The sequence below is a fragment of the Ornithorhynchus anatinus genome, chromosome 14 (genome assembly GCF_004115215.2).
Source record: "Ornithorhynchus anatinus isolate Pmale09 chromosome 14, mOrnAna1.pri.v4, whole genome shotgun sequence".
Classification (NCBI taxonomy): Eukaryota; Metazoa; Chordata; class Mammalia; order Monotremata; family Ornithorhynchidae; genus Ornithorhynchus; species Ornithorhynchus anatinus.
In genome coordinates, this window is record NC_041741.1 from 41,048,210 (window position 1) to 41,060,456 (window position 12,247).

Below are 12,247 nucleotides of genomic sequence, written 5' to 3' on the forward strand. Positions count from 1 at the left end.
ATCTGGTTCAGATTTTATGACCATTTGCCCACCAAAGCACGGGGAATGTGTCTTAATAGTAAAGTAACTTTGATAAACTACTGCATTTTCCCAAGGAGAATTGGGAGAACCTGCCAAATTAAGTCCTAAATCCTGAAGACCTAAGATTTGTTTGTTATTTCCAATGCTTCATCCTCTCACTGTTCGGATTGTTTTAGAGGAGTAATTTCCACAGGGACATCATTTAGATCACTGAAAGACAAATCCCTATACATGTACTCAGATGTACACACAGATACAACCACATGCACACACAATATCATCTCCACATAAGCCACGTAAAGAAGTGTTCTCAAGATGTTGAAGGAGCTGTTACTCATGGGAAGCCTAAAAAGGATCAAGAATATTCTGAGAATTTAGCTTTCCAATGTGACATTAAAGACTCCCTGTCAAAGAGCAGTATACTTAGTGGATAGGCACTTGGAGAAACTCAAAAATATCTGCCTTTATGCCAAGGGAGAGTAATGGTTCAAAGTAGCAAGAGTACTGATTCTACTACTTGTGAGTTTTGAGGAGAGGGTACATAAAGGTGCTTTAAAAGTCAGTAATCTTTATTGTGATCCTACTAATCTAGAATCTGTGATTCCCCTTTGCTTTTACCTTGCTTCTTCCCTTTGCTTTCCTTACTGCTGTGGAAGGGAGACAAGTGGGGTATAAAATAGGAAACTTTTGATCTACACCGAGGTTAGGACTGCACAAGTTAATAATCTACAAGCCCTCTGGGCTGCAGCAAAATATACACAAGAATAGGATTCAGCAAGGAGAGAGATACATAGCCCTCCTGCCAATCCTGTGAATGACCTTCAGACAGATTTAAAGAAACAGGCAGAGAAAGAGACAGACAACTAGAGGAAGGTCCCCAAAGTACAGCAATAAAATTATTTTAAATAAATACTTTCTCAGTTTGTTCCTAGTTAGCAGAAAGGTGATCTCCTACTTCTGAGTATAAGCTTCTATAGCTACCTCTTGGAACTATTTCCATGCAGTAATCCCTATGGCCTTCTGCGAGCAATAGGTGATTTCACCTCAGTATGCATCGGTGAATTTTGTTAGAGATAGTGCTATGGAAAGTTGCTTTGTTTTATTTTCCCTTTGATATTTTACTGAAAGCCATTAAAATAGAGTGTCCATTTTGAAATTGATAATATTACTGTATTGACTTGCAGATAATAAGACAACAGTTTCCCCAACTAACAACAAGAAGACTCGGGACCAGAGGACAGTCAAAGTAAGCAATGCAACTATTTTTGTATTTTAGATATGTTATTAAGAACAAGACATTGTTTTTCTACTGACTTCTGCTTAGGCCAAACTGTATGTTAGGCAGGTCTGCACAAACTGTCGTGCTGTTGGTTCAGGATCATATATTGCAGTGATGAAGATGGTTCAAATTTACTCTTCCCATTGCAAATTTCAATCCCAAATGGCTCAGGCAGAAATGCCCATTCAGATGGATTTACTTGTGGCTAAATGTATGGAATTTGGAACAAGGACATGATGCAGTAATACTCGACCCAAAGCTTTTAGTTCAAAAAAGCTGAAAGGGCTTGCAGTAGAATATGATTTTTTTTCCTTTTACCTTCCCATTACCGGCATCCTACCACTTCCTTAGCCTGATGGATAATTATCCTTGGAAAGAAGAAGAATGCTTTCTCTGGATCTGTCAACATGGTGCAACTGTGGCAACTGTTGTGGCATGGTGCACCTCAAATAAGTCTAAATCTAATGTAAAAAAAGATGTTCCCATCTTGAGCCAGATGAATAGTCATTCATATGGACACATCTTTATGGAAGTGCTGGCAGCTACCAAAATTTTAAAGGAAAAGAGGTTGAAATGTGGAGAGGCGTGAGACATGCAGGTGTGATCAATTGAGATAATATTTATTGACTACTCAATCTGTATTTCACTCCATTTAGAGCATATAATAAAGAGAGACATTTTGGGATTTTACCATTTAATGGCAACTGCTTATCACAATTTGATCCTACATTGATTTGACTTCTCATGAAAGGAAGGTTAAATCCCCTTTCTGGTTGACCTTCATGACAGAGTGTACCTCAAGAATTGGTATCTAAAAACTGGAGCTTATTTGTCTGGAAGATATCATTGTAGTGAACAGTGTTTAGCTTTAGACTATTGCTGACAAGCAATCTCTGCGCATTTCAACCTTGTACCCTGGCTTTTCACTTCAAGGAGCCCCAGTGGACTGTCCTGGAATACAGGCTCCACAATATATTATTTCTAAAGACATTGGCCGAAGGGAGAGAATATCCGGCTGTTTAGTTTTGCTGTTTTGGGTAATTACCTGACTTATCAGTCTCCTCTACAGGTAACCCCTTCCGTATCTAGGCTCCTTATTTGGGAGACCTCAATTTGAGACAGGTGGATACAGGGGGAATCTTGGAGCTTCAAGGGAACAGGGGGACCTCCTGGCATAGTTAAGGTAACACTAAGCTGGGGAGCTTTAGCTCCTGCTTTGGGTCCACGTATACTTCCTGAGGTAGTAGGGAGCAGGACCTCACACCCCACTGTGTGAAGCAGCAGATGATGAAAAGTTGGTAAACTAAACTAGGCTTCCTCTTCAGCTCTGAATTAAGATTCGAGAACAGTGTGACTGGGGAGACCAGCTGACAACTTGCTAAAGTGTTCACAGGTTTTTTGTTAACAAGTTTCCAGCCCATTCCTGGCTTTGACATGGCTTGCCCGCCCCATAACCTCAGAACAAGGGTGTGACGATGAAGTGAAAGGCTTTTGAAAATATAAAATGCCTAATCACGTTAAATATCTGGGCTGAAGATGAAACGTTTTCCTGACAGGACCAAATTAAGCCCTTGGCCGAAGTTTGCTTCCTCCTGCTCTTCTCTGAACTCACAAGGGGAGGCTTTCTGACCTTGTTGCTGCTGCCAACAAATACTTTAGGACTGTGATCACAGATCCAGTTGCAACTTTGACCTGTCCAGAGCCATCATCCCTTCTCACAACTTAAAATATAAGACCATGAGCAATTCATTATTGGGTCAGGCCAGTGGTCCATCCAGTCCAGCGTTCTGTCCCTGACTGTGAAAACAAAGTGCATGGAGAAAATGAAGGATAATTGCCCTCCTGGCAATCCAGCCTCTGACATGCAGGACAGACTTTATATGAACGGTGCCTAGGTGGACATCTGGTTATCAGCATGACTGATTTCTTGTAATAATAGTGATAATAACTGTTTTCTTTAAGTGCTTACTATGTGCCAAGCACTGTAGTATTGTAGTCGCTATCCCACATGGAGCTCACAACCTAAGACGGATGGAGAAGAGGTATTAAATCCCCATTTTGCAGTTGGGAAACTGAGGCACAGATAGGTGACTTGCCCAAGGTCTCCCAACAGGCAAGGGGTGGAGCTAGGATTAGAACTCAGGTCCTCTGACTTGCAGCCCTGTGCTCTTTCGAGTAAGCCACACTGCTTGTGGGACAGGGAGGTGAAATAAATTATAAAAAGCAGGAAGGGTACTATAGATTTGATGTCACTGATTTTAAAACACCTTCATTAACTGGTCTCTGGAGCTGGTTGATATTCCTTTATAGTCAGAGCTAGCCAATGCTGCCCAGATTAAATGTCCCATCATCAACCATCCTAATATTTTCCTAATATTTTCCAAGCAAGTACTGGGTGCAAAGCACTGTACTAAATGGAGGTAACAGAGAGTGTCTGCCCTCAAGGTGCTTACAGACTAATGGGGGAAACAGGAAAATACAAAATTATTTACAAGTTGTGGGGAAAGGGGACGGAAGTTCAGCTGGTAATAGATTGTGGAAGGTTGAATAAAGAGAGCAAACTCAGCCTATATATTTTCACTGTATGTTTTGGTTAAAGTGTTAAGGAATTAGGGAACAGTTATCCAACTCTATGAGCCTGTTTAGATATGGTGTTCCACTGTATCAGCATGACTGGTTTGTGCTCTGGCACTTGGTGTCTGAATGAGTCAAAATTATAGCATGAGTTTTCTGCATAAGAGGGGCTTTACAAAAAAGCAACTGTCACATTATAGGAGAGCTATATTGGTATTTAGAAAGCAGTGTGGCTTAGTAGATAGAGCACTGGCCTAGAAGTCAGAAGGACATGGTTTCTAATCCCGGTTCAGTCACTTGTCGGCTGTATGACATTGGCCAAGTCACTTAACTTTTCTGAGCCTCAGTTACCTCATCTGTAAAATGGGGAATAAGAATGTGAGCCCCATGTAGGACAGGAACTGGGTCCAATCTGATTAACTTGTAACTGCCCCAGCGCTTAGAGCAGTATTCAGCACATAGTAAGCAGTAGGGAGAAGCGAATGAAGAAAACCGATATGCAAAAAAAGGAAGGAGTCTTAAAGAGAGTGGTCAGGAGTATTTCCCTGTTGCAAAGAAAGATAGGTAGTCACTGAAAGTTTGCAGGGAAGGGAGAGACTCCCACAAATGATTATTTCAGAAAGATGATCTAGGTAGGAGAGTGTTGTAGAGCCTGAAAAGGGAATAGGTTGGATAGGGAGATAGTATGAGGGCTTATGCATCACAATAACCTGTTTCAGCCAACTTTTCCTTTTTGTATTTGTTTAGCACTTACTAATGTGTCAAGCACTCTACTAAGCACTGGGGCAAATACTAGCTAATCAGCTTGGACGTAGTCCTTGTCCCACATGGGAATCACAGTGTAAAGAGGAGAGAGAACACGTATTTAAAGCAAGTTAATCAGGTTGGATGCAGTCCATGTCCTATGTAAGGCTCACAGTCTTAATCCCCATTTTACAGTTGAGGAAACGGAGTCCAGAAACAGTTAAATTACTTTCCGTAGCTCACACAGCAGGCAAGTGGCGGAGTTGGGATTAGAACCCATGACCCCCGACTCCCAGGCCTGTGTTCTTTCCCCTAGGCCACACTGCCTCCCTACTGGTCCAACTCTGTATTTTTCAGATAATGCACTACGTGGATTCTCCATGCCCTTTGTTTCTCCTTGTATTATTCCTTTTTATAACTTTTTTAAAGTTAATTTCAAGCTTCCCAGCACCTCCTTTAGAGGGTGTGCAGCACAGAGGAAAATGAACCTGAAAGTTGACAATTTTGTTGTTGGCAAGCTGCTCTGTAATCATTTGGGTGGGGAAGAAGGATGAAACTAATGCCCAAATGAGGTTTTTGAATCATCTGTGGATTTAAATGATCCATGCTCGCCTCCATCCCCCCCAGCACTGCCGATCGGATATAATTGGAGCAACGAGGCCTTCCCAAGAGGCCATCCCCTCTCCTCTGCTGCTGCCAAGAAGATGCAGCTTCACACTGTTCCATTTTCAGCCCTTTTGTAAAATGGCTCCTGGGTGCTGTTACGAGAGTCAGAGTCACTGTGTCATTCTGCTTCTGGTTACCTCATGTTGAGCCACTTACTGTCTTGCAGTACAGCTTGTTGCTGGGTGAAGAGCAGTGAAGATGCAGTTATTGCCCCAGAGGCCAAATCTTCTGTGCTCTAAAATCAGAACTTTGCGGTAGTACTGTATACACAAGGGTTTTCTTTGAGTGATGGAAACATCATGGGGTGAAAGATAATTTTATATCTTTCTTGTAGCCCTTGAAAGGGGAAGTTCATCTCACTGTTTTTCATTGAAATGAGTCTGTGTGGCCTGGAGTTTTATTCTTCCTAAAGGGCAAACTTTTGTTTTCCATTTTAGTCTTTTGAGCCACCTTGAACAGAAGAAACCAAATTCTAAGGCTTTAAAGTGCTCCCATATTAGAACAGTAAGATCCCAAACAGTCCACTGCAGTTTTTTTCTACACTTTTTTTTTTTTTTTTTTGGAAAAGCTCGTTGGGATACAATCAATTCTCTATTACCAGAAGATGATTTTCCTGTTTGTGGATTATCTAGACCCCTAGAACACTTACTGCTTTCCCTTATCATCAGTCATCATCAGTGGCATTTACCGAGTGGTTACTGTGTGCACTTAGTACTTGGAAGAATACAACAGACTTGGTAGACATGTTCCCTGTCCACAAAAGCTAACAGTCTAGGGGGGAGACAGACATTAATTTAAGAAAATAATTTATAATATATTATTTATAGGTACATAAGTGCTGTGGGGGGAGGGGCGGTGGTGAATATCAAATATCAGAATCCCTCCTCTTGTCTACCTCATGGCCATTACGATATTCAGCAGCACATCCAACTGATCATAAAAGGGGAAAGAAAAGGTGATGAAATTAAAATGCGGTACATTTTCTTCTTTGCCAGCAGCTTTCATGAAAGGTTTAGTTGGGAAAAATGTTGAAATTAGTGGTTAAATGAGACTTCTGGATTATTGGTGGATTTTATTCAACCATAGGGTCCCTGTCCCCAGGTACCAATTTGCTCTTGGTTTGATTTTCACCAAATCTTTGCCAAATAGCAAAGAAGTCACACAATAATGATATAGAACAATAGAATTGAATAATATAATTTAAGTCTGGTTGTCATTTTAAAGGCTGAATCCTGGCTCTGAAATGGAAGGATTGATTTCAGGAATGAAGTTTGGTCAAGTGTCTCTCATGATCCATCTGCATTTTCATGAAATTCAGAAGTGGCCTGACTGCAGAAACCTAGAACTTTGTTCCAGGTGTTCTGGCTTTAAAAGGACTCTTCTGCATTTGAGATATTAGGATTTTTGTCTCCAATAAAGAATGTTCTCCTGAACCGGTTCAGGTGCCTCTCATCCCTTTCACTGAGGAGTGTGTCTTAGTGGAAAATGGATCAGTGGACAGATTTTGTACTGCTACAGTAACTTCAGGATAGAGACAAGGGAATCAATCAAAATACAAATGGAAAGCTTTTATTCTGTTTCCAACTTGGCAGAAGTTTCAACTTTAAAACTTTCTGTAGGAGGGTATTTTGGTTATTTTGTTCCCAGCAAGATTAATAGCTGGAAACTTGATCAATTTCATTAAACTTCTAAGTGCAAAGAACTCAAGTATTTACAGGAACAACTCCTCTTCTACCCGACAGTGACACCTCCAAATATCACTGTGTTGTCTGGCCTTGCTCTGAGGAAACCACTTGATAACGAACACGTGGATCTCTTTGTGCCTCAGGTACCATTACTATGGCATTGCAGTGAAAGAGAGCTCCCAGTATTATGACGTGATGTACTCAAAGAAAGGAGCGGCTTGGGTCAGTGAGACGGGGAAAAAAGAAGTAAGCAAACAGACAGTGGCGTATTCACCACGATCCAAACTTGGGACATTACTGCCAGAGTTTCCAAATGTCAAAGATCTAAATCTGCCAGCAAGTCTGCCAGAAGAAAAGGTAATCATCCTAGAAATCATTAATCAAACTCCAGGGTGGTAACAGGTGGTAACAGGTTTAGCTGTGACACGTGGATCTACACGAACCTCCTGTGGGGAATGGTGGATGAACGTCTGTCTTGAGACTCCAAGACCGAGAGCCCGTGCAAAGATAATGATTCTAGTGACAGTGGTTTACACAATATCACTCATCACCTCCTTATCCATCGTGTTCTTGAGTGAATAGGTGGTGTAGCATTTTGGGATCATTGCACTACATCAAGCAGAACCTTAAAGCCTAGGTGCCTGTGATCAGTCCTGTCCCCGAGTGAAAGCATTATATTTTGTTACTCTCAGAAGAGCAAGTAATGGATCCTGGAGCACACTGGAAAGTAAACCAACATACAACTTCTTCGTTTTTTGGTCTCCAAGCAGCAGAGCACCCAAGAGGTTGAAAACCAGAAAATCCCGTAGATGACATCTCTTGCATTTGTTTTCTAATTTGTTCATCTGATTTATTCATGAGAACATTAGAACTGAATGAAGTTTGAAGGTCCACACACAATTTTTCTCTCAAGGGTATATTGTGTCTGGATATTTTATGCAGTGCACCAAGGGGCTTGAAATCTTATGTGAAGAATTTTGCCAAAGATCAGAATATAAGAAATCTTTCTGGTATCTTAAAGGAAAGCACGTACGAAGCTTAGAATGGGCATCCTTTTCTGTACCTTTAATGTTATAACTAGGCAGGGGAGGGAATTGTTTTTTACAGTGGTGAATTATTTGAGAGTTGAAATATTTTATTGGACTTTGTATTCCTTTTACAGGTTTCTACTTTTATTATGATGTACCGAACACATTGTCAGAGGATACTAGATACTGTAATCAGAGCCAATTTTGATGAGGTTTGTCAGATTTTATTTCAAGAATATCTTAAGAGCCCCATAGTCTTAAGTATCCTAGAAGTAATTTGGTGTTCATATTGGGAAGACTAATTTTGGGACATAATTTAAAATACTTCCATGGAAACAAAGGGGCAGGAGATGGTTAAGCCTTCTAAAACTTTAGTTTTAATTCTCTTTCCTCAAGGAAATGCAGAATGCTTCCCTCCAGTATTTAATAAGTTGAGTCTAATTGCCCACAGCTCTTATAGATATGTTCATAATTTATTTATATTAATGTCCCTCTCCCCTTCTAGACGGTAAGCTCATTGTCGGCAAGGAATGTGTCTACCAACTCTGTTGTACTATACTCTCCCAAGAGCTTAGTACAGTGCTCTGCACAGAGTAAGAGCCCAGTAAATACCATTGATTAATTCCATTTAGAGTAAAGCAAGAGATGTTCCTAAGTTGTAAACTCCTTAAAGATAGGTGAACAAGACTGACCAAATATGGAGCAAATCCACAAGTCATTCAGAGGTATTTATTTATCAGTAAATACTATTGAGTATTAATCAGTCAATAAATAAATGGTATTTATTGAGCTTTTATTGTGTGCAGAGTTATGAACTAAGTGTTTGGAAGAGTACAGTGCAATAAAGTTGGTAGACATGATCCCTGCCCACAAGGGCTTTACAGTCTAGAAGGGGAGACAGACAATAAAATAAATTTTGGGTAAGGAAATGGGAGATTATAAGGATATGTACATAAATGCGGTGGGGCCAAGGGTGGGGTGAATAACAAGTGCTTAACGGATAGAGATCCAAGTGTGTAGATGATGGAGGGGGAGTGGGAACAGGGGAGATGTGGGCTAAGTTAGGGAAGGCTTCATAAAGGAGATTTCACTTTAGTAAGGGAAAGTAATTTCAGTGCAGAGTTAGGACATGGGCAAGAGATCAGCAGTGAAACAAGAAAGATAGAAGTACACTGAAGAGGTTGGCCTTTGAGGAGCAAAGTATGAACTTGGGTTGTAGTAGGAGATCAGTGAGGTAAGGTAGGAGGAGGAGAGTTGATTGAGTGCCCTAAGACCTAGTGGAACTAAGATCTATCCTTACTTGTAAGCCCGGAGAGTGTTTGGATCCTGCATCAGTCTTTTCAGCCACACTCACAGGCTTGGATAGCATCTCACTGTCAGTGCACTATGAAGAACAGCTATATAGTGGCTAGTAATAATAACAAAAACGATGCTGAGAATAATAATAGTATGTGTTAAGTGCTTACTATGTGCCGAACACGGTACAGAGCACTGGGGAAGAGGCAAGATCATCAGGTGGTCCCTGTCTTCCTCTTTCTGTTCCACATAGGGCTCATAGTTTAAGCAGAAGGGAGAACAGTTATTGAATCTCCATTTCATAAACGAGGAAACAGAGGCACAGAGAAGTTAAGTGACTTGCCTAGGGCCACACAACAGGCAGATTGTAGAGCAGGAATTAGAACTCAGGTCTTCTGATTCTTAGGCCTGTGCTCTTCTCACTAAGCCATGCTTTCAGTAGACAGTATCCCTATTCACAAGGAGCTTAAAGACTAGTTTTGGTGGTTTAGTGAATTCCATCCAACCCCTCCTACCTTAAGCATCCGTCTTTCTTTACCCCACTGATATCCTGAGGGGTGCAGTTAATGTTTGCAAACCTCTCAAACAACCTGGATAAAAGGCTTTTTATAAGAGGTGTCAGTAAAATGGAAAAGATCTTTGGTTCTGAAAAACTGTTTTGATTACGCTGGCCAGTTTTCACCAATCTTTTCTAAACTTACCAGGGATGAAGCATCTGTGTGCTTAAAAGCAATGATTATCACTCCGTAAGGATTATATTTAAAATTTTGAGATTCACCCAGTCTCTAAAGAATCTAATATTGGCACTCTAGCATTAGTAGTTACAGTCAATTGCATTTTAACTTTGATTGTATTTACAATTATTAATTCAGGCCAGCCACCTTTGAATTCTCCGGAAAATACTCCTACGAGGATTGTATATTTTTAGTGCAAAGAATATATACACTATTCTGAATTCTAATGGTGCTTAGGAGACAACAGTGTGGATGGAGCATAAGGCCTGGGAGTCAGAAGGTCATGGGTTCTAATCCCAGCTCTGCCACTTGTCTGCTGTATGATCTTAGGCAAGTTACTTTACTTCTCTGTGTCTCAGTTACCTCATCTGTAAAATGGAGATTGAGACTGTGAGCTTCACAAGGGACAGGGACTGTGTCCAACGGGATTTGCTTATATCCACCCCAGCACTTAGTACAGAGCCCGGGACATAGTAAGCACTTAAATACTATTATTATTGCTATTATTAATGGAAAGAGCATAGTCTCAGGAGTTAGGAGACCCAGGTTCCAATCTCATCTCTGCCCCTGGCCTTTTTGTGACTGTGTAAGTCCCTAGCCAGTTTGTGCTTTAGTTTCCTCATGTGCGAAGTGGAAATAAGATATTAGCTCTCCCAACCTCTTAAATGGTGAGCACCTTTTGGGTCAGGGACTGTATCTGGTAGGATTATTTCATCTCTCTCCCAGCACTATGCTTGGCACATACCATTATTAACCCAAACTAACTAAACTTCCCATTCAAGGCCTTCGTAAATTCATTGCAAATCATGCCCTAATGGGGAAAGTTTAGAATTACTCTGGATAACCTTCAAAGGAATAAGGAAAACCAGGACCTGGCCTTCTCCAACTGGAAGTTGCACAACTTGGCAGTGATCAGAACCTCTTGTTGGACAGGCAAAATGTTGAAATCCCCCAAGGGAAAGGTAGAAAGCAATAAACTCTTCTTCCTCTTTACTAATATAAAACATGTGCAACCCTAATTTCTCCCGGTGAGCACAAATAGGAAAGTCAAGCAATGCCAGAAATGATAAAATCCTTGGTAGGCATTTGAGAAAATGCACACCATCAAGACTCCAAAACCCTTGGGATAGTGTGAGGCTCAAGACAGCTCAACATCTCTTCAGATGACACTGTCTTGCTACATCAGGTACAGAGAGATTGGTGTTGCTGTGACCAGAAAGCTGACTCAAAGTTACAAAGTGAGATATTTTCCACACAGGTAAAGTTGTCATGCTCATTGTTTATATCAGTGGGGACTCCCTCAATTAGCATGGCCTATTGGAAAGAGCACAGGCCCAGGAATCAGAGGACCTGGTCTCTAATCCCAGGTCTGTCAATGTTTCCTGTGTGACCTGGGGCAAGTGATGTAACTTCTCTGTGCCTCAGTTTCCTAAACTGTAAAATGGGGATTAAATGTCTGTTGTCTCTCCAATTTAGCCTGTAGCCCTCATGTGTGGAAGGTATTGTCTCCAACCCGATTATCTTGACTGTCCCAGCACTTTGTTCAGCAGCTGACACATAGCAAGCACTTAAAAAATATAGTAACAACAATGATAATAAGTCGAGGCAGGCACGTCCACTTATGGTTTGATCTGGTGAATGGCTGTCCAACCAATCTGAAGGCTCCTAGGAATGTCCTGAGTGTTTTGCCACAGCAATCCCTGGAGAATTGGAAACTTCTCGAGGTTTTCAGAAGCAGCCTCCTTGCAACCAGTTTACCTCCACCTCACCAATGTTACAGCACTGCATCACACCCAAAGTCCACTAGTTTTTTTTCCCCTCTCTGGTCCCAGAATGCTGCATCTGCGGAGAAGAAAGGTGAATATAACCTAAGAAAAGTGAACCTCACTGGTCCCCAAGCTTAAATCTTTTAAATTAGAAAATATTTCAGAGAATGACAAACACTTGGACAAAAATAAAAAGCCCCTAAATACCTTTTTCAAGTCACTCAAAATAATTGGCCCAAAGTCTCCACTCCACTTTGCCAGTAGAGATTTGCTCAGATAATAGGTGGAATCTATTAGAGCAGTCTTCTCTGTGAAAGCAAGTCAAATCATTTGTATATTTTTTAGGAGTTTATTGTTTGAGTCAGCCTGTTAAGAATTGTGGAATTTAAGTACTTACTGTATGACAAGCACTATACTATGCACTAGAGTAATAACAAGATAATCAGGTTTCGCA

General features: G+C 41.0%; 1 protein-coding gene across 4 annotated transcripts in view; it reads left to right on the plus strand.

Moving 5' to 3' along the window:
- Positions 1-12,247, plus strand: part of RFX4 (regulatory factor X4) — a 119,621-nt gene that overhangs the window by 59,863 nt on the left and 47,511 nt on the right. For all 4 annotated transcript variants that reach the window (XM_007670037.3, XM_007670038.4, XM_029079514.1 and 1 more), the window contains 3 exons: positions 1,206-1,267; positions 7,113-7,326; positions 8,132-8,209. In XM_007670037.3, the coding sequence (XP_007668227.1) occupies positions 1,206-1,267; positions 7,113-7,326; positions 8,132-8,209 (354 nt within the window). The remainder of the gene's footprint in view (positions 1-1,205; positions 1,268-7,112; positions 7,327-8,131; positions 8,210-12,247) is intronic.